The sequence below is a fragment of the Protopterus annectens genome, chromosome 2.part1 (genome assembly GCF_019279795.1).
Source record: "Protopterus annectens isolate FY-2018-M chromosome 2.part1, PAN1.0, whole genome shotgun sequence".
NCBI classification, from domain to species: domain Eukaryota; kingdom Metazoa; phylum Chordata; order Ceratodontiformes; family Protopteridae; genus Protopterus; species Protopterus annectens.
Genome location: NC_056729.1, coordinates 1,927,415,344 through 1,927,438,231, shown reverse-complemented (window position 1 = coordinate 1,927,438,231; position 22,888 = coordinate 1,927,415,344). Strand labels below are relative to the sequence as shown.

Below are 22,888 nucleotides of genomic sequence, written 5' to 3'. Positions count from 1 at the left end.
ATCTAGCAACATTCATAGTGTACTACAGCAGTATGTGACCTATATTCCCAATTGTGCACACATTTTGGACACAGGTTTGCCATTAACAAGTTGTGTGGTATAATAGTAATACATTTACTGGACCTTACACTCATTGTGATGGATGATATATTTCTTTACACATCAGCTTGATGTATATCTGCTGAGGCTAGGTGGTGCATCGTGTTGCATACAGTGTGCCAGGTACTCTTGCATAGTCTTATATAGTGATTCTATTTTGTTGCTGTGCAGAACATGGTTCATTAGATTGAGAGTGAGCCAGGCACTTCCAAGCAGTTGTGGGGTGAGCAGTAATAAATGGCAGTTAAAGTGTTTCACTCTTGGTTAGCTTATAGGTTGCTATATATGGCTATTCAGTGATATCTGTACTGTATAATGTCAAATGTACCATATGACTTGCTCATACATATTTTCGTATTTATGTCTTCCAGGGATCAATGGCACATCACAGGAACCCCACTTACAGTAGTGCTGCTGAAGATGACATAATTACTAACAGTATGATTCAGCACTACAGTCTCATGTTCTCACGAACCAGCCAGGACCTGCAGGAGCACACTTATGTGGTAAGATGTTGTCACAGGGTAAATGAAGTAGGTCTGCATAACCGGACATATGATCAGGTACGCCACCACTGCAGTGATCTTCTCAGACATGTCCGTCAGCGTGCTGCTGATGTATGGAGACAACAGCTTGCAACAGGAGGTGGTGTTAATATCCACCCCCCCCTCAGCAGAGTGGAGGAGCTGCTCCTGAGCCTGGTGACACATGCCCAACAACAACAGCAGCAGACATACACCATGATGGAGGTTGGAGCCACCCAGCAAGCACACATGGAGCATGCAGATAACATGGCATATCTGTAGACTACTGTTATCTGTATTGGTAGATCATGCATATTTGAGATGTGGAGTGTGTTGTTAAAAGATGTGGAGCCTGTTGTTGTGCAATACTGATCATTTGGAACATAATCTGTAGCCCTGTGAATGTAAACTGTTGTTGTACTGTAAGATTGCAAACACACAGTAGCAATGCCACAGTTGTGGCCACTGACAAACTGTCTCATCTCTATGTAGGTCCCTCTGGGGTGACATCAAGGCAGTGGACAGGTGCTGGTGAGTGTGTTCTACATTTATTATTGTAAATAAAAAGCACATGTCATAGTTAAGATGTAGGCCATGTACACATTTGACACACCTACCCATAATGCATGCTGTGCATGTTTGGTGTAAGACCACACACATCTCACTAATGTGATTAGCTGCCTCAAACACATGCAATACCCTGACCATCTCAAACAAATGTGGCTAGACTGTAGTGACCATTGGATAGGCACAGTTGATACTCAACATGCACATAACATACATATCGATGTCATTCACAGAGCATTTTTAACATGTTACACATAAAGGATTCCCAAACCCTCTGTAAAGACACACTCCAGTATCCAAAATCTCATCCACACATTACACATAATATACCTGAGGGGTAGAGGCCTATCATTGGGCATTTAAACACTCTGCAACACACTACACATTCATGTCAGGGAATGCTCCTTATTGGCCTCCTTACAAACTCATGTAACAACTGTTTGTGAAATGGCGAATGTAGCCAAGGTAGTGCAGTTCCAGTACAGCATGAGTAGTGCTGGTTTGGGAAACATTTGTAGCCTTGAGTGACCACATGATGCCTCATGATGATGGCCTATGGTACTATACCCCATCCAGTTATTGTAACCACAGTACTACACATAGCTTTCATTGCTATACACCTTGCTATACACCTTAATGTTGCGTGTGTGCACACATATGCACCTCTAAACAATATGCATACCAATCACCATTTGCATAACTGACACATATATGTCTTGTGATGCTATTGAGTTTTGAATACCTGCACAGCAATGTTGTGTCCATGTATGCATTGTGTTCCGGGGGGGAGGCCCATCACCTAATAACAAAACACATGAATCAAAGCCATGTATACTGTTAGTAACAAGGACACATGCAAGCTGTTGAGCAACACATGTCCTGCATGCTGACATGTGTGATATGACTGTTTTGCTTGTGATACTGTACCTCACCATCACCTGCTATTGTGTATGTTCTGAGATTGATGGTGTTGTGTTTGTCTGCTTTAGAGAGGAGTGTATGTTTGTGTGTGTGCATGTGTACATGTGCGCATGTGTGCATGTGTGCATGTGCGCATGTGTGCATGTGCGCATGTGCACATGTGCGCATGTGCGCATGTGTGCATGTGGTCTGACATCATGTTCAGGTCTTAAAGTGTGATTCCTCTTTTCCTCTCACAGGTGCCGAGGTGGGGTTGGTTCAGTACAGCAGGGAACCTGATGTCAATGAGACAGACAGTGGTCATGAGGATAGGTGTGTTGAGGCACAGGCAAATTTGTCAGGGTCTGTTGTTGGGCTACCAGTTGACAGTATACAAGTCTCCACCCCATCCATGCACCCAGTCATACTACCTGTACATCCATCATCATCATTGCCCTTAGCTGAGGGACAGTGTATGGTTGGCACTGGCTAGGACAGTGTGGTATCTATGGCACATGTATCAGGACACAGCAGCCATAGACAGATGTCTGGAATGGTACCACATAGGCAGATGCCCAGGGGTTCTCATCAGAGCACTGCTGGTCATCATGCCCCTGGTAGACGTGCCACACCTCTTTCTACCACACGCATGTTCAGGCTGTCATGGAGGCACAGACATGAATGGAGCGGTATACCAGACAGGCACTAAGGGCACAGAGGGCTCATAACATCTCTGTAAATGACAGTATCCATAACCTAGCAGGTGCCATATGTAATTACACTGAGGTCATTGATAGACATTGGGGTGAGACATTGGATGTCCTCTCCAATGTCATGTCCATGTGTCAGGACAGTGCGGGACAGTTGAGACGTCGACGGGGATGTATGCTAGCAACATCAGCAGCTGGAGGTCACCGTGGATGTAAAGCAAGTCACAGCCGCTCCCGTAGTGCCAGTAACAGCCCCATCAATGTTGGGGGGGCTGTCCATAGACCGTCCTAGAAGACCATGTGCACGTGGCTCTGGCCAGTCCCAGCAGGGGCCTGGATCCAGTGGAAATATGTCAACCTCTTTGGATAGTACCCAGTCTGGATTAGTACCTGATACTGTCAGTAGCACCCCTGCCAGGCACAGGTTCTGTATCCATGGCCAGAGATAGTGATCTGTAAAACCTGCCAGGTACAGTCTGTAGCTGCCTCACAAATCCCCGTATATGGCAGCCACATGGTGGAACTGTGTGCATGCAGACACACACACATAAACCAGAAATCTAGGGCAAACACATACCTGCATACATTACATCAACATTGGCCCATAACAGTACTCATGGCCCTCACACACACACACACACATGTCGATTGTATGGCTCAGTGTAGGCCTTTGCACAGGGTGACTTTAATAAAGTATAGCAATGGTTGAATGTGTAGCATGTTGTCAGCAGTAAAGTGTAATGATATCCTTGAAGGTGTAGCTGAGCAGGCATGATGCATTAAAGCTGTTATTAGCAATGTTGTATTGTTTCCACCAGTGTTTACTCCAATTGCATTTTGTTTGCCCATGTGCCACTTGGCTGATGTGTGTAGTTGTGTCAGCATGTGTTATACAGTGGAGAGTAAGTGTGGAGTGTGTGCAGCACAGGTCTGCAGGTGTACATTTGTGAACATGGTGGAGTTGCACTGTCTGCATGTATGTGCATATTGGGCACATGGGCAGGGTGACATGCCCTGTATTGGCCAGTGTTAACACTCCATACTTTCTGTTGGTGGCCAGTATGCATTGTACTACACACATTTTGGAACTTGAGTACACGTGTGTGTATGACACGGGTTGGCACTGTGCTGTGGGTGATGCTGTTGTTGCTGTCATTGGTTTGCATTACTAAGGTTAACACTGTCCCAGCTGCAGAATCCTTTATTAATGCACACTGTTCACCTACAGGGTTGCATAGACTGTGCTATCACAAACACAAGAAATTCTCACTTATACAGTAAAAGTGCATTAGTCTCATGGACCTCTGCCATAAACTAAATATATAATAGAAGGTGTGAAGTTGTACCAAAAAAGTTACATACCAAGAAGGGATAACCTCTCTGGTCAGTATCATTGGGAAAATACAATCCCTCGATAAACATACAAGGCAAGCTTTAAAATACAAAGTGGCATGGATTCCAAAGACAACACTAAAGCTTTCTTCAGTGTTGTTCATAATCTACAGGGGAAATCTCAGATCAGGTCACAGTTAATGTAAATGGTCACAAAGTACACTTATCTGACTGACATTACCAATTCCTCGTCAGACAGTTTGAATGCAGATTTCACCACCCTGTCATTACACAAGGGCCACATTTCCAGACCTGAAGAATGTAAAACCTGATGATTCACAGACACTCTAGTTAAAACATCTCTTTAACAAAGTACACACCACAGTGGCAATGGTACTGGGCAGTGTCCCTGGCTGTGTCATACACAAGCTGACATATGACGTCACCACTCACCTAAATGCTCTGTCCAGATGCAGCCTCTATACAGGTTACATACTTGTGGAATGACACATGGTAATGGTGTTCACAGTCCACAAGGGTTGAGCTACAATGTCTTCTTCTTCTTCTCCTTTCGGATGCTCCCATTAGGGGTTGCCACAGTACATCATTTCTTACTGGCCTCTGCATCTTGCGCTATCATACCATCCACCTGCATGTCCTCTTTCACCACAGCCATAAACCTCATCTTAGGGATTCCTATTTTCCTGTTACCTGGTGGCTTCATCCTTAGCATCTATTTCACAATATACTCTGCATCCCTCCTCAGCACATATACAAACCAACTTAATCCTGCCTATCTGGCATGGTCTACTAACCTTCAAACCTGGCCTGACCCTCTAATATACTTATTCTTAAACCTGTCCACCCTCGTCACACCCAGTGCAAATGTTAACATAAATTGATTAAGGGTAGAACTACAACAGGTCCTGGAAACTCTCACCCTATAAGCCAGACCAATGTTATCTGGAAGGCTATGGAGCACAGCATTATGGAACTCATTAACAGAGACATTATGAACCTGCAAATACTGCACCATACCCACTTAGGTTCTCTAAAGGCCAGATCATGGTTCCTCCATCTGGTAGTTTTCAAGCCAGTCAACAAGGCTATAGGTGAGGGAGGGTAGGACAACACAGCCAAGCTATAGCTCACCAGCAATTCATACCCATCCCACTTACTGGTATTATACATAACCTCAACAGACTGACCATAAATGATTGTTAGATGATGGCTTGACAACTGACGCACAGATGTAAGACACACAGTAACATTTGCAGCCTCCATGTACTATTCTATGCCAGTAACAAGTGGTATTCACCTGCACTCAGTCCTGGGACCACTCCTGTTTGGCATATAGCTTTCTTAGGTACAAGCAAACACAGTAGGGATATGTCTGCTCACGTTTGATGACAATGCATACTGTGGGCTATACTTTATTCTCCAGATGACACACACATCCTCCAAAAGGGTATCATACAGACAGATACCTGGTGACAAACTTATGCTGTAAAGCTATGAGCCTAAAAAGCATAGTTATCCACTTTTAGAAAACAAAGTATCCCCAGAGTACCACATAGGTAGTAACCCCCAAAATGTGGAACAGGTACTAATTTATACACAGAGCCATGTGTTAAGTCATCTCTCCTTTGATGACCACATTACCAAAAGGTTTTGTAAATCCCTCTGTGGAGGGTTTGCATGCAGATCCACAGAGGTTGTTGCACACCTATAATGATTAGTCATCTTTGCCAGACTTTGCTTGCCTTGGAACAAGTTTCAAATATACCTCAAGCATAAACCCTCACTCACACTCTTCAATAGAAACCGTGATGAGTGGATGTGAAATGGAAGACATAGTCCAGGGATCACTGCAGTGGCTAAGCTTGTCACAAGCATACAGAAGTGACCTAAGGTCTGGAAAGCGCCAGCATGCTTTGGCAAAGATAACACATGCGTTCATGGAGAAAGCAATGTACCCACCTATGAAATACTTGAGGTCACATGTATGTATATGGATTTTCCCCACAGCTACCTTACATGTGTAATGCACATACAGTTGTCATTGTAATATGTCATACACTAGAAAAATCAAAACCCACTCAACATTGGCCAATGGTGTCACACGCCTGGAGCACAGACACACACACAGTCAGCAAGTGCACAATTCAAACTCTTTCTTAACTACATTACAATACTACAGCAGTATGCATTTACACAATGCTCTATACACATTACTGGGATTTCATCTTTCCACAGGTATATTTGTAGGTTGGTGACATCATCAGACTATACCACTTTTAAGGTGTGTGAGTAGTCTCCCAAGAGGTTACTCCTCCCTAGGGAGAAACATACACTCACACACAGTTAGCAAGTGCAGGATTCAAACCCCTACCTAACTGCATTATGATACTACAGCAGTATGCATTTACATGACATGCTATATATATTACTAGGATTTCACCTTTCCACAGGTATATTTGTAGGTTGGTGACATCATCAGACTTGACAAAGATGAGTATACCACTTTTAAGGTGTGTGAGTAGTCTCCAAAAAGGTTGCTCTTCACCAGGGCGACATACACACTCACAGTTGGCAAGTGCAGGATTCAAATCCCTACGTAATTATATTATGATATTAGAGCAGTACGCATTTACATGACAAGCTACACACATTACTAGGATTTCCTCTTTCCCCAGGTATATTTGTAGGTTGGTGACATCATCAGACTTGACAAAGATGAGTATACCACTTTTAAAGGGTGTGAGTAGTCTCCAAAAAAGTTGTTCCTCCCCAGCGAGAGACACACACTCACACAATTGGCAAGTGCAGGATTCAAACCCCCATCTAACTACATTATGATACTACAGCAGTACACATTTACATGATGCACTATACACATTACTAGAAGCCCACTTTTCCACAGGTATATTTGTAGGTTGGTGACATCATCAGACTTGACAAAGATGAGTATACCACTTTTAAGGCATGTGAGTAGTCTCCAAAAAGGTTGCTCCTTCCTAGGGAGAGACACAGACACACACACACACACACACACACACACACACACACACACACACACACACACACACACACACACACACACACACACACAGTTGGCAAGTGCAGTGTTCTTAATCCAAACTAAGTACTTCTTTACACTCCAGCAAGCAATATGGAATTATGGAATTACAGGGTGCAATACAGACATTACTTGATGACAGTCTGCACAAAGGTTTTTTTCACATTTGCTAACCTCAGCAGGTTTATCATACTGGGTGTATTGTGAGTGTATTGTATGCATAGGCCATGACCATATCATATATGGGTTGATGCACCACATGCTGGCACACACAGGGTCAAACCTTGAATAGCATCTTAGCTTCACCTACATGATACTGCAATATAACAGAAAGATGATAAACTTCAACAACTGGCTGAGCTTCTGGTGTCATTCAAAGGGGATCAGACATTATAGCCAAGCCTTGTTGCTTTGCTACTGATGGTTTGCATCTGTTGCCCCTATGCTTCTGAATACTGGCCAAGGCTCTTGCTGTCCCCATATTACCTTTTTTAGGCAAGGCTCAAGTTCATAGGTTCATAGGTAGGTACTAGGCTATCGGCCCTGGGGCCTATACAAGCCCAGCCAAAAAGGTACCCTGGCTTTTGCCACCCAAGAAATTTATTTTCCTGTGCCACTGTCGAGCAGAGACACAGAAGTGATCCCCAGTGTGAATTTCCTATTTCCCATCCAATCATCAAGATTTTTCTTGAAGAGTGCTAATGAGGAGCTTTGTTTGATATAGATAGGTAGTTTATTCTGGAGTATGTGAAGTCTCTGGGACCAGAATCTATCCCTCCAGCATGTTCTGTTTATTGTGGTGACAAGGTTTAGGTCCCTAGAGTGTGTAGGTTCATAGGTAGGTACTAGGCTATCTGCCCAAGGGCATTTATAAGCCTAGTCAGAATGTGTTGGCTTTCGTCTCCCTTTTAAATTAGTTTCCTGGGCCTCTGTCTAGCAGGGCCACTGAAGTGATCCCAGGGGTAAATTTACTCTCTTGAAGAGAGTCTGCGAGGGGATCTGCCTAACATCAACTGGGATTCTGTTCCAGAGCGAGGGAAGTCTCTGGGATAGGAATCTATCCCTCCAGCATGTCCTGTTTATTGCTTTGCTGAGGTTTAATTCACTGGAGTGTGTGGCTCTAAGAGATTTGTTTTTCTTGAGGTGGAGCATGTCCATTAATTCCGGGTTGGACATGGCCTTATACATCAGGCATAGATCACCTCTGAGCAGGCAGTAAGCAACCAAGTAGAGCTGGAGTTACTTTGGTCGAGGTGCATAGGGCATCTCTTTAAGGCCCATGATCCTTTTGGTGAGGTACTTCTGTGGCCTTACCAGCTGTTGCATGTGCCAATTAAGGTACATACCAAATGGGGCATTGTACTCTATTATGGGCCTAATGAGTGATGAGTAGAGGGGCACAATGGCCTCTCTTAATCTAGAGGTGAGCCCTTTTGTGATTAGGTGGTCTATATAGAAGGAATATGTAACCACTTTGGCAATGTGATTATCAAAGGAGAGGTTACTGTCTACCTGGGTCCCCAGGTCCCTAATTACATTTTCCGTACCTAGTGGATTACCACCTATGTGATAATTCTTGTGCACTTTGTTTTTCCAAAGGGGATGACTATGCAGTTTTTGGCATTCAGCTTGAGGCCATGGTTTTGACACAAGGTATCTGTCTCTGTAAGACCCTTCTGGAGGATGTCTGTGTCAGCCAGAGAGTCGATTATGGCCCCAGTTTGCAGTCATCTGTGAATTTGGTCAGCCATAGTCCTGCATGCTTGCCCGTACCTCAGAGAAGTATATACTGAACAGGAGGGGTCCCAGGACCGAGACCTGTGTGATGCCACTTGTGACTGGTTTAGAGTCGGACATGGCACCTGCAACTCTGACCATGTGTGTTCTATCAGTGAGCCAGTTGGCCACCTGTCTTGTGACATAGGGGTTAATGATCAAGCTGGTAAGCTTGTCTATGATGCCAGAGTGGGGAATGGTGTCGAAGGCCTTAGTGAGGTCCAGGTAGGCTGTGTGAACTACCTTCCCTTCATCTATGGCCTTGGTAACTGTTTCAAAGAAGTCAACTAGGTTTAGGAGGCAGGATCTGCCTTTAACAAAGCCGAACTGGGTAGGGTCCAGTGTCTGGAACTTTCCAATGTCTCTGTTTATGAGTTCCATGATAATTCACTCCATAGCATTGCAGACCAGGCTGGTCCTGCATATAGGGTGATAGTTCCCAGGTTCTGTTGTGGCACCACCTTTGTGGTGTGAGATGACTGTTGCTGTATGCCATTCTTTGGGTACATAGCCTGTGGTAAGGCTTTGTCTGAACAGTGAATTTAGATGAGGGTTTAGTTCCTTTTGGAGCTTGTGTAAGATGCAGCCTGGGACACCATCCTGTCCCATTGATGCTGTGTTCTTAGCTTTGGAGAAGGCTGTTTTTACCTGCATGTCCATGATGTTTGGGGCTCTGCATTCTTCTGGGATGGACACAGGCCCTTTTGGGGGTGGGGGGGTGAAGTTTGCACTAAACTTGTCTGCCAGGATGTTGGCAATGTCAGTTGGTTCAGTGTATTTTTTGCCATTTTGAAGTAGCTCAAAGCATATCTGAGAGTTGCCACCTAAATGTTTGATATAGCTAAAGAAGGCTATGTGGTTATCTTTAGATTCCTTGGCAATTTTTCTTTAGAAACTGGCCTTGGATGGCTTTATGAGCAATTGTAGTTTCTTGCTAATAATGATCAGTGATGCCATTTTGGAATTTTGGTCTATCGTGTAGTAGTTTCCTCCTTCTGTTGTATAGCTTATTTATGGCCAAGGACCACCAGACTGGTTTCCTCTTTTTGGAGGAGTGCGTCTTGGTTTTCCTTAGGATGGCTTGATCCATGCATCCCTGTAGATGCTCATATAATGCACTTGTAAAGGATTCTGTGGATTGAATAGCATTATCCTGTAGCAAGGGGGCTTTGAAACTTTCCACTTTGGTATTGAGAAGTGTGAAGTTTGCTTTTGAAAAGTTTTTCATAGTGGTTTCCTTGACTGGGGGTGGAGTCGGGATGTGGATGTCCAGTGTGATTACTTCATGATCTGATCTTACCAGTGAGTGGTTAACCTCTGGTGTGGAACACTGATCCCCCATGTTGATGATGATCAGGTCCAGTATGTTGTCACCTCTAGTGGGTGTGGTGACCAGCTGTTCCAGGGCATTTGAGTTTATAAACTCTAGGAAGCATTGGGCAAAGGAGTTTGTACTTGAGTAATTCTCCCAGTCAATGTTTGGGTAGTTGAAATCTCCTAATATCATGGTGTTTGGTAGGACCTTTATATTTTCCAGTGTTCTTAGGAATGCTGAATGAGGGTCCTGAGACAAGGTAGGTGATCTGTAGCAGGCTACAATCTGATAAGCAGCATTGCCCACTGTTAGTTGCACTTGGATGGTCTCCGAGGCCTTGTACTGTGCCACTAACCTGGAGGTGTGGGAATCCTTTATGAAAATGGATACACCCCCTCTTTTTGTATTTTGGTCTGGGTTTTGGGGCCGAAGCTCGGAGATATTGGGATTTCTTTAAGTGGAGCATGTCCAACAGCTTTGTGTTTGACATAGCTTTGTATGTTAGGCAGAGATCACCTCTGAGTAGGCGATATGCGACAGAGTAAAGCTGGAGTTTTTGAGACGGTCTGTGTAGGGCATGTATTTGAGGCTGCTAATCTTCTTTGTGAGATATTTCTGTGGGCTTTCCAGTTGTTGTAGATGTCTTGTGAGGTACATACAAAAAGGGGTGTTGTACTCTATAATGGATCTAATGAGTGATGAGTAGAGGGGAACAATGACCTCTTTTTATCTGCATGAGAAACCTTTTGTGATGAGGTGTGCCATGTCGAAGGATTTCCTGACTACTGTGGCGATGTGATTATCAAAGGAGAGTCTACTGACCACCTGTGTCCCAAGGTCTCTTTTCACACTTTCAGTGTTAAGTATACTACCCTCTATGTTGTAGTTCACGGGTACAGAGTTTTTACCAAAGGGGATGACAATGCACTTTTTGGCATTGAGCTTGAGGCCATGGCTTTGACACCAGGCATCTGTCTCAGTGAGGCCCTTTTGTAGGATGCCCACATCATTAGTAGTTTCAATTATGGCTCCTAGTTTACAGTCATCTGGGAGCTTCATTAGCCAAAGACCTTCTGTGCTAGCCTGTACTTCAAGGAAGTAGATACCAAACAGGACAGGACACAGGACTGAACCCTGTGGTACTCCACTTGTCACTGGTCTGAAGTTGGACTTGGAGTCTACTACTTTCACAGTGTGGGTTCTCTCAGTGAGCCAGTTGGCAACCCATCTTGTTACATAGGGATTTATGTCTACTTTAGTGAGTTTATCTATAATTCCAGAGTGGGGGATAGTGTCAAAAGCCTTGGCAAGATCTAGATAGGCTGTGTGAACCACTTTACCCTTGTCTACGGCTTTGGTGACTGCGTCGAAGAAGTCTATCAGGTTTAGGAGACATGATCTGCCTTTTACAAACCCAAAATGGTTGTGGTCCAGAGTTTGGAGATTGCCAATGTCTTTGTTTATAAATTCCATGATGATACGTTCCATGGCCTTGCAGACCAGGCTCATCAGGCTAATTGGGCACTAGTTCCCAGGGTCCGTGGTGGCTCCTCCCTTGTGTATTGGGATAACCATTGCTGTGCACCATTCAGCAGGCACAAAGCCTGAGATGAGGCAATGATTGAACATGGTACTTAGGTGTGGTGCCAGTTCATTCTGTAGTTCATGTAGAACGCAGCCTGGGATGTTATCTGGTCCCATGGATGCTGTGTTCCTGGCTTTGGAGAGTGGTTTTCACCTGTACAGCCATGATGACAGCAACTTTGCATTCTTCCGGTATGGAGATGGGCTCTTTCATGGGTGAGAGGGGGGGTAAAGTTAGCACTGATCCTATCTGCCAGGATGATGGCAATATCAGTTGGGTCTGTATATTTAGTGCCATTGTGCTGTAACTCAGAGTAGATCTGAGTGTTGCCATTGTGATTTTTGACATAGCTATAGAATGCTTTGTGGTTGTCTTTAGAATCAGTGGTGATTTTGTTTTCGTAACTAGCTTTGGAGGATTTTATCAGGGATCACAGCTTCTTATTGAGGCTGACCAGGGAGCTCCTCCACTCATGGGTTTTACCCTCTTTTGCAACAGTTTCTTCCTTCTGTTGTGCAGTTTGTTTATGGCAGGGGATCACCAGATTGGCTTCCTTTTCTTGGAGGATAGTGTCTTGGTTCTGTTTGGGATAGCACAATCCATGCACTCATGTAAGTGCTTATAAAGTGCAATTGTGTATGATTCAGTAGTCATAACTATATTGTCCATCTGCATGGGTGTCCTGAAGTTCACCACTTCTGTCTTAAGAATCATGAAGTTGTCTTTGGAGATATTTTTTAACATGGTTCCTTAATGGGGGTGGGGAAGAATGTGGATATGTAGGGTAATTAGCTTATGGTCAGATCGGACCAATGAAGCATTGACTTCAGGTGTGGAACACCGGTCACTCAGGACAAACCAAACCCCGTAACCAACACAAATAACCACAAAGTGAGCTAAATGCTACTCATTGCCAGAAGTCTCAGCCTCCAGATTGACACACTCGAGGCACATCTCAGTATGGAGAATATTGATATCTTTGCAGTAACAGAGACCTAGTTCAAGGCTCCAGAGAGCACACCAGCACTACCAGGATACTACTCATTCCATACCTTCCAGCATCAGAACCTGGATTATAGCACATAGGGTGGGGATGTATCCATATTCATCAAGGATACTTACACCTCTCTCTACATGCTCTCTACAGGATATGTACCCATAGAATGTTGCACAGCAACATTCTTCCCACTCCACAGGTGTGGGGCCACAAAAGACCCTTGGCATTCATGCTCAATGAACATGACAAGTCTAACCTGCAAGGCAATGGAGCCAATCATAATGGAAGTCAACAATAAAGACATTGGGAACCTTCACATAGTTGAGCACACCCAGTTTGGCTTCGTCAAATGCAGATCACGCCTTCTGAACTGGGCAGTAGGACATACCTGTGAAATGTGTAGCTCAGCATTAAATGTCAAAGATCTGATTCATGTTATCTGTGTTCTGTACAGTAGTGTGGCCAATGACTGTTGAGGGCTGTGGATTTCTTTGAGACAGTTATCCAGGCTACAGATGATTGAAATGAGCTCCACACAGCCTACCTATACCTTGCTCAGGCCTTTGACACCATTCCCCAGTCAGGTATCATAGATGAACTCATCAACCTGGGCATGAATCCATACATCACAAGATGGATTGCAAAGTGGCTCACAGATGGATCCCACAAATTAAGAGTTGCTGGCTACATGTCAGACTCTACAGCAGTAACAACTGGTGTCCCCCAGGGTTCAGTCCTGGGGTCCCTCTTCTTTGGTATAGACTTCTCAAAAGTACACGCCAACACAGGAGGGTTGTGGTTGACTAAGTTTGCTGGGAACTGTAAAGTGTTTGCCATAATAGATTCCCCGGATGACACAAATATTCTCCAGAAGGGACTCTATGAGACAGATGTGTGGTGTCAGAATCATGGCCTCAAGTTCAGTGTGTAAAAATGCATAGTAATCCCCTTTGGTGAAAACAAAGTACCCACAAACTACCACATAGGTGTTAACCCCTTAAAGCCGACAAGGTAATAAGGGATCTGGGGACACAAGTAGATAGTCATCTTTACTATGACAACCATGTTGCCAAAGTGATTGGGAAATCCTATGTAGCCCACCTAATTAACAAAGGGTTTGCATCAGGATCAAAAGAGGTAGCGGTGGCCCTCTACTCTTAAGTCATCAGACCCATCATTGAGTACAATGCACCATTTTGGATGTACTCAACTAAGCATATCCAGCAGCTGTAGAAACCACAGAGGTACCTCACCAAGAGGATTACTGGCCTCAAACAGTTGTGTTATGCAACACAACTGGTAAAACTAAATCTGTTCTCCATTGTGTGCCACCTACTCAGAAGCACACTCTGCCTAACATACAGAGCCATGTCCAACACATAACTGTTGAACATGTCCCAATGTACATCAGACAGAGCCACTCACTGACATTCTTCAATAGGAACCTTGATGAGTGGATGGGAAACAGACAATTCACGCCAGGCATCACATCAGCAGCCCCACTAGAAAGGGGCTTAGGGTACTAACTATTAGAACTAGGGCTTGGTAAACTACCCAATGGGGTGGTGAAAGCTGCACAACTTGCCTAGGCTAATATATGCCTTTGTGAAGATAGTCTACTACATACCTATGAATCTATGTGACAGGTACATGTCTACAGATAGTAGATGTGTACTTCATTGTATAGTCATATTGTACAGCAGGCACATGGACCACATACACTGTAATGCTTACAGATACTGGTGGCTGTTATGTACACTGGGTGAGATGTGCACCTCATGTCTTTTGTGCCATTGGGATGTGTGCTGGTTGGGACAGTCCTGGATGGCTCCCTGTCATGGTCACTCTGTTACGCACATCTCTGCCCATCCATCTTTGGCTTATTATACTGTGTTCCCCCTATATATATATATATATATATATATATATATATATAGGTACATAGGTAGGTAATAGGCTATCTGTCTGAAGGCATATATTAGTATGGCCAGAGTGTGCAGCTATCACCACACATGGGGTTAGTTCCCTAGGCCTCTGTGTAGTACAGCTGATGAAATTATCCATGGTGTGACAGTTCAGTTTCACATACACTCATCAAGGCTCCTCTGGAAGAGTGTCAGTTAGGAACTCAGCTTAATGTAAGTTGGGAGCCTGTTCCAAAGCAAGGGAAGTCTGTGAGTTAGTAATATATCCCTCCAGCATGTTCTATTTATTGTTGTGATGATGATATCCCTAGAGCATGTGGCACAGTGAGCTTGGGTTTACTTCAGATAGCGCATTTTCATCAGTTCTGCATTGGACATGGACCTGTCTGTTGGGCAGAGATTGCCTGAGTAGACAGTATGTAACAGAGTGCAGATTGAGTTAAATTCAGTCTTGTTGCATGGGGCAACTGTTTGAGGCCAGTAATCCTCTTTTTGAAGTACTTCAGTGGTCTTTCCAGTTGCTGAAGGGGTCTAGTCAGATTCATCGCAAGTGTGCCGTGATATGCTCTGATGGGTCTGATGACTAATGAGTAGAGGGAACCTCCTTTGACCTACATGCAAAGACCTTGGCAATTTGTGGGAACACATACCATGATTTTCTAACCACTTTGTGAATGTGTTTCTGGAAGTAGAGATGACTATCCACATGTGTCCATAGAGCCCTTATTATTACCTCCATATTTAGGGTGTTGGCACCTATGTGGTATTTGTATGACTGTAGCTGGATGCCATAATTTTGACACCACATCTGTCTGGCTGAGACCCTTTTTAAGGATGTCTCTGTTGTCCCAAACATCAATTATGACAACCTTTTTGCAGTCATCCACAAATTTTGCTAAACATAGCCCTCATGTGTTTGACTGTATTTCTGAAAAGTATACACCAGACAGGAGGGATCCCAGGACTGAGTCATGGGGGATAGCAGTTGTTACCAGCTTGAACAGGAGACCACAATTCTTACCTTGTGGGATCTATCTGTGCCTCAGTTGGCAATCCATCAGATGACATACGTGTTTATGCACATGTTGCTGATTTTGTGGACACGACATGTGTGTGGGATGTTGGAAAAGGCCTTTTCAAGGTCTATGTAGGCCGTGTGGAGCTCATTTCATTGATGTATGTCCTGGGTGACTGCCTTGATAACTGTCTAGCAGGTTTAGGAACCATGATCTGCCCCTGACCAAACCACAATGGGTAGAGTTGGGTGTTTGTAGGTTTCCAATAGCTCTGTTTATGAGTTCCATAATGATGGACTCCATGGCGTTGCAGATCAGGCTTATTAGGCTTATAAGACTATAGTTCCCATGGTCTGTTGTGCACCAACACTTGTGGAGTGTGCCAAATGTTGCTGTAACCCATTCAACAGTTTCATATCCTGTACAGAGGGTGAGTCTCAACAGACTGTTCAGGTGCAGGGTCTGTTTGTTTTGGAGTTCACATATGACACAGCCAGAGAAACCATGTCATCCCATAGACGCCGTGTTTTTAGGTTTGGATAGAGCTGTTTAACCATTGTATATGTGATTTCTGGGTTTTCCCAATCTCCAGGCATGGTAATGGGCCCTTTTGTCAGTGAGAGGGGGGTAAATATGTATGAACCTGTCTGACAAGATGTTGGCAATGTCAGTCATGTACCTGTATTCATTTACACATTGCACTGACTAAGAACATATATGAGTTTACACTGATATTTATGACATAGCGAAAGAAAGCTTCATGGTTCTCTATGGACTCTTTGGCAATATTTTTGCCAGAACATGGCTTGGATAATGTTAGGAGTGCTCATTGTTTCTTGATGATACTGATCGGAGATTTATTGATCTTCTTTGCATTTTCACTTTCATTGAACAACTTAAGTACTTGTAGTACATAGATTGATTATGACAGGGGTCCAATATATTATATGGGTCTGTTTTCATATCACTGTGTGCGCAAGGCAGGATTGGTGAATAGTGACAAGTGTATGGAGTAAGAACTGCAACTGGCAGATATGTGTGGCCCACTGCTGCACTCAGACATGGCCTAAGCGTGTGAGCATGCCCAGTATGACCTTTCAGTATGTTGTTGACTGACTTTTGCTTCGTTTGTTTAAGTGTGTGAGCATGCCCAGCATGACCTTTCAGTATGTTGCTGACTGAAATTTGCTAAATTTAAGTATGTGAGCATGCCCATTATGGGCATATATACTATATGTGTGTGAAAAATCAAGTTGGATTTTACTTCAGGGCTCACCTTTGTGTTGTACATCGACCAGAAGCATGCTGTGCCTGCAGGGCTTCCATGAGTCAATTTGCATAGACTTATCAACATTTCTACATACAGGGGGGACAGCTATTATTTATACATTTCTACCTGGGGGGGCAAACCTGATTATTACTGTGGGTGTACATAGGATGAGGGGTACACCTAACACTTATACACATTTGCTAGGCCTGCACTGCTATGTCAGGTACTCCATTTCAGTCTGTACTGTTGCCTATTGTACTAGCTTGAGGCATACTACTGTACTACAGACCTTAGCTTCCAATTCCACCCATATTAGTTTGTGACTTCATAGCCTACCCAACCCACATCACACTGCCTGGCCTGCTGTTATCTGTTGGCATAGGCCTGAGGGGAGGTTACTCATATGACTCTTCAGAGGTCATGATACAGCATTTGTTTGTGTTTGCATTTGTCTACAATTGTCCTGCTGACTGTGACTGTTAGGTATGTGACCCACCCCAACTGGTATGTGTGAGTGACTTAAGTTGTGTCTGTGCCAGTGAAATGCTGTCATGGCTTAGTGGTTCAGTACTGTGACTATAGTGCACAATATCCTGAGTTCGAGCCCTGTCACTGCTTTTTATTTTCCTGCTGGGCAGACCTGACTGGTTAAGGAACAGTAAAGCAGGTGTGAGCGTGTTTACCTGACTTTGCTCAACTTTGCCTGACTTTGCCCAACATTGTGCTATTTAGCAAGGTGCACAGCTATGTGCAATTCTATTTAAATATGTTCAATACTGGTAAAATTTGCTTAGCAGTGCTTTATGTTGCTTAAAATAAGGACTCATGCCTCAGGTGGTGCTGCAGGGCTGCCTGTGTTGGATGCACATATTACACTTCCTATACATGTTTGAAAACAGGTAGTGTCAAGTTAGGCATCCCTTTTACTGTCTGTGCGAGTCAGAGAGAGGTGTCATTTCCAGGGTTCCTACTGAGTCAGTGTATGTGCTATGCTTTGCCTCTTTGCCAAGGCCAGGGCATACTGGGCATGCCTCCTTCTGCCTACTGGGGCAGGCTCAGGTTGTTCCTCCTCCGAGTTATGCTGTGCCTATGCAGGCCTTGGCAATGGTGGGGTCTGTTTGGCCCTGCCCCATGTTGTTCCTGCTGCAACTGTTTCCGCAGGATCATATTGTAGCATGGCACATACCATGACAATTTGGGTATATGTAGTTGGTGAGTCCTGCAAGGCTCACCAGATGTGTCCAGGCATCGTAACCGTGACCTGAGCATCCCAAACACATGCTCAATTATGTTTCTTGTTTGTGTGTGTGCCTCATTATAGAGTTCTTGTTTGTGTGTGTGTGTGCATTTCTGATGGGTGTCATCAGCCACGGCTCCAGTGCCTATCCAGCATCCCCTACTAGGTGACCATCAGGGATATCCCCAATGACAAATCTCTGATACAGCTATGTGAGATGCCAGATGTGGGAATCATGATAACTTCCAGGGCAGCCAGCAAACACATTCATTATTATGCCCTGGGCATTGTACATGACCTGGCAGTTGATGGAGGGGAAGCCCTTGTGGTTGATGTAGACCCTACCTCGCTCACCAGGTGGTGCTTTGATGTGTATGTGCATGCAGTCTATTGCACTCACTACCTCAGGGTATTCTGCTATTTGGTGGAAAAGACGCATATTACTGGCCAATGCCTCACTAGAATTGGGGAAATATACGTGCTACCAACATGTGCTGACATGGCATCCAGGAACTGGTGCAGTACCCTGGATGCTGATGCCTGTGAAATCCCCTTCATATCACCAGCTGGTCTCTGAAAGGTACCTGTAGCTAGTATTCTTAGGCCAACACATACCTTGGTATCCACTGGGATGGGTTCTCCTCTGTTGGTTCTGTGTGTGAGGTGTGGCCAGCACAGCTCAACAATTTGCTGCAAGAGGTCTCTGTCCATCCTATAGTGCTCCACTATTTCCAGCTCATGAAGCCCCTGGTAGGTTACCCTGGGTCTGTACACTCTTCTCCGTCTCCTCACTGTGGGTTGCTCAGCAGCATTCACAACATCACCACCCTCAGCACCTTGCACATATTGGTTTATGATAGCAAGAGCAGCCCCTAACATTTTGTCTGACTTTAAAGTTTTTAAGCTTTCCCTCTTTGTATATTGCAGTGTTGCAGAGTTCTTGGGAAAAAACAGGGAAGAATGCTGTTTGCAGAGTTTAAAATGCTGGGCTGGGTAGTCTGCTACCTGTGTAATTGGCTGATTCTGATATATTTCACCTGACAGCTCTGCTAGTTCTCCTTGGTTAACTTCCTACTACTTCTTTTCCTTCCTTTTCCCTTTCTGTTTCCACTCAGGGCAGCGCTGCACAAACAAGCACAGACTCGCGCACATGAGCGCACATGCTGTGTGCACATTTGCAAGAAATTTCAGATATATTCACGGCGTACGCCTTTGGTTTCTGGTTTTCAAAAAGGGCATCTGTAGACACGTCTCTTGCAATCCTGAGCAACTTAGGGCAAACACAAGACACTGTGCTCCAATAAGCTTACAGCCTTTCTGACACACCCCCTCCTGATGTTACCTATATTCTACTCTACTACTCCCCTACTCCTACACTTACACTCTTGGGACATGGCTTACATGCTGGGGAAAATTGGGACAGCAAGACGTTGTCCATTCGATTCTCAGCTAAAGCTCCTTCTGTGGGGAGACAGGCGTGAAGGGGCGTACCTTTGTTGAAGATTGTGCATCAAGGCTGGTAACTTGGCACGTAAAAATCTTCTACCAATCATTAGCAGACCAGAGTTCCGCTGTGGCGACCCCTAACCAGGATAAGCTGAAAGACACAGACAAACTATCCTTATCCTCATTTGCATAGGATTGCCTACTAATGCATGGTTACATCTCGCACACTACTCAGTGGCCATGTTGTCTTTAGCCTGCCATTCACCTGCATGGCAGGATAAGCTTTTTAGTGAAAATGGCTATTTTTGGCTCTTTTTAAATTATTTTCTGTTTTTTTTTTAAGTGCCGCACATTTGCGCGGTGCTGCACTACACTTAAACATCGGAGATCGGGGAAAAAAAGTTAGATTTTAATAATTTTAAACATTTATAAATGCCAATGGCCTTATATTTGGCCATTGGCATGCTTCCTCAACTGTATGCATCCTTTATTTGGAGCTGTCATAGCTCCGTTTAGCTATTTGCAGAACGGTACTCCGTTTCCAATGGAGTACATTTCTGCAGATAACACTAATCTTCCACGGACAGGTTAGTGTTTCCTGGATCACAAGTTTACCTCATTTGCATGGCTTTCACCAGCAAATGAGATAATTCGCATACCATGACGCTGTCCGTGCAAGAGTAGTTTTAGCAGCTCTCGTGCATGTCCCTGCCTGCTGTTCCTGGATTGCACGGCAGACATATTGCCTGTTTGATGTCTTACATTACTCTACAACTCCATGCAAGCTTTCATAAATCTGGCCCACTGTATACAGGCACATAATTTTCTGACTTGCTGTTTTTATCTGATCATAAGTCCAGACATACAGTACAATGTTGACCACTTTTGTTATGTCTACCAAGATATTATGGCTTTTCTTTGGTGGTGGGTGATCCAACAGTGGTGTGTTATCCTCACAGAGTACTTATATGTAACCCGTGTTATTCTGATCTCTTAGTAATGTTATATCAATGACATGGGAAAGTGTTTTAGCTTTTCTAATAGCAAATGTGCCTTTAAGACTTCAGGTAATCCTGCTATCTATTATGTGCAAAGTACCTCAATAACATGACTATGGTGCTAATATCTGATTTATTTGCTTTTAATTCATGCCTTCTTTGCACCCATGGATGGTCAGTATAATTCCATGCAGATCATTAAGTATAAAATGTACATCAGGAAATGCTTATAGTGGGTTTGACCCCCCCCTCCCCCCCCAGCATGAAACTGCAGCATTGCTTGATATTCCTACAACATGGAGATTTGCACAATGGTTTTATTAAACAAGTGATCTAGATTCATTGTGGCTAGTAATGACACTTCTTCATCAGAAACTGCAAGTAATGTGTCCACATAAGTTACCAGTACAAACACAGATGTGATTGTTCTCCTAGTGACATACTGAATCAGAAAGATAGGCCTATGAAATCATTTGACAATACACACTTATCTTTGCTTACAGAGACTTTCTGAAGATCAGCTGTTTGCGTGAGTGTCTTGATACTGTGACCATTTCTATGTTATTGTTTACAGTATATAGACTAATATAGATTAATAATAATATTATCTGCTACCTTTAAAATAGTTTGTTTGACATTGGATTCTGAGTACATAGTTTCCAATATACCTCTATGTCTCCCTGATATTCAACTGGAAAACATTAGATATTAATCCACTAGCAACAACGAGATATAAAAATGTTAGCCTTATTTTCCTTTAACTTTGTAGTCAGTATAAGTTGCATTTTTCACTGTTTCTTTCTATATCTTCTAATGTAGTCCCAAATGTATTCCCTTCTATTGGTCTGTCTTTGAAATATCTGGTAAATATTTAGAGTTTAAAAAATAAATGTTGGCGATGATAATACCACTAGCAAATAACAATCAAAGGGATGCATAAAGTGGTTATAACCTAAGCTGATATTTTGTGCCTACATTTAGGTGTTACATTATGTAAAAAATGTCCACTTTTATACGGAAATGGCCGATGAAATATTTTTTGATGCCAATGGAGACATAATGGTGAAGTATGACATTATCAATATTCAAGTATTCCCTGAAGGTGCTTATAAGTTGGTCAGAATTGGAAGAATTTTTCGAACTGCATTTCAGAACATTGTATTGAAAGTGGAGAATGAGAGTGCCATTCTCTGGAATGAGAAATACACTCAGGTAAGTTTGTCTCACAGGTAAGCTCAGAGGGTTAAGGTTTGGAGCAGTTAATGAAGTCCTGTGTTGGATTTGGTTATTTCTCACAATTTCTCCTAACAAGCTATGCTGTTCTGAGCAAGATACATGTCCAAGCAGTGGTCAAGCTCTCCCTGAAAAGGGACACTTCTGACTAGGGGCTTACCTTGTTAATTAAAAAAATGATCATATTATACAGACCCATGTTTTAGAGAAGCACAAACTAAAATCCTTGAAATACTATTGGCTTGCACAAGTTCCATGTTTTTTGGAACGACACCTTTAAGATCTTCCTCCTTATTTGTGCATGGATTGGGCCCACAATACCTCTATACTCCTGACTCAATATGTCACTAGAAGAACTTTGCTGTCAAGCAAATGAAAATGTTTGGGTGCAGATCTGTTTATGCATCCTTCACCCTTCTTGGGAGTTTCTACCTCGCCATCTTCAAAATTCCACTTCAAACTCATATCATGTTCATAGGTTCATAGGTACGTACTAGGCTATCTGCCCTAGGGCATTTATAAGCCTAGCCAGAATGTGTTGGCTTTCACCTCCCTTTTAGACTAGATTCCTGAACATCTGTCCAGCAGGGCCATAGAAGTGATCCCAGGAGTGAATTTACGATTTCCCATCCACTCATCAAGATTTCTCTTGAAGGGGGTCAGCGAGGGGCTCTCCCTAACATGGACCAGGACTCTTTCCAGAGTGAGGAAAGCCTCTGGGATATGAATCTATCCCTCCAGCATGTCCTATTTATAGCTGTGCTGAGGTTTAAATCCCTGGAGCATGTAGCTCTAATGGATTTGGTTTTCTTGAGGTGGAGCATATCCTTTAGTTCCGGGTTAGATATGGCCTTGTACATCAGGCAGAGATTGCCTCTG

The 22,888-nt window shown here is 43.7% G+C and overlaps 1 protein-coding gene across 1 annotated transcript in view; it reads left to right on the top strand.

The window, feature by feature from the left end:
* The window catches only part of LOC122795070 (extracellular calcium-sensing receptor-like), a 191,687-nt gene that overhangs the window by 61,806 nt on the left and 106,993 nt on the right, over positions 1-22,888 (top strand). The window contains exon 3 of the mRNA XM_044063645.1: positions 21,758-21,988. Within this exon, the coding sequence (XP_043919580.1) occupies positions 21,758-21,988 (231 nt within the window). The remainder of the gene's footprint in view (positions 1-21,757; positions 21,989-22,888) is intronic.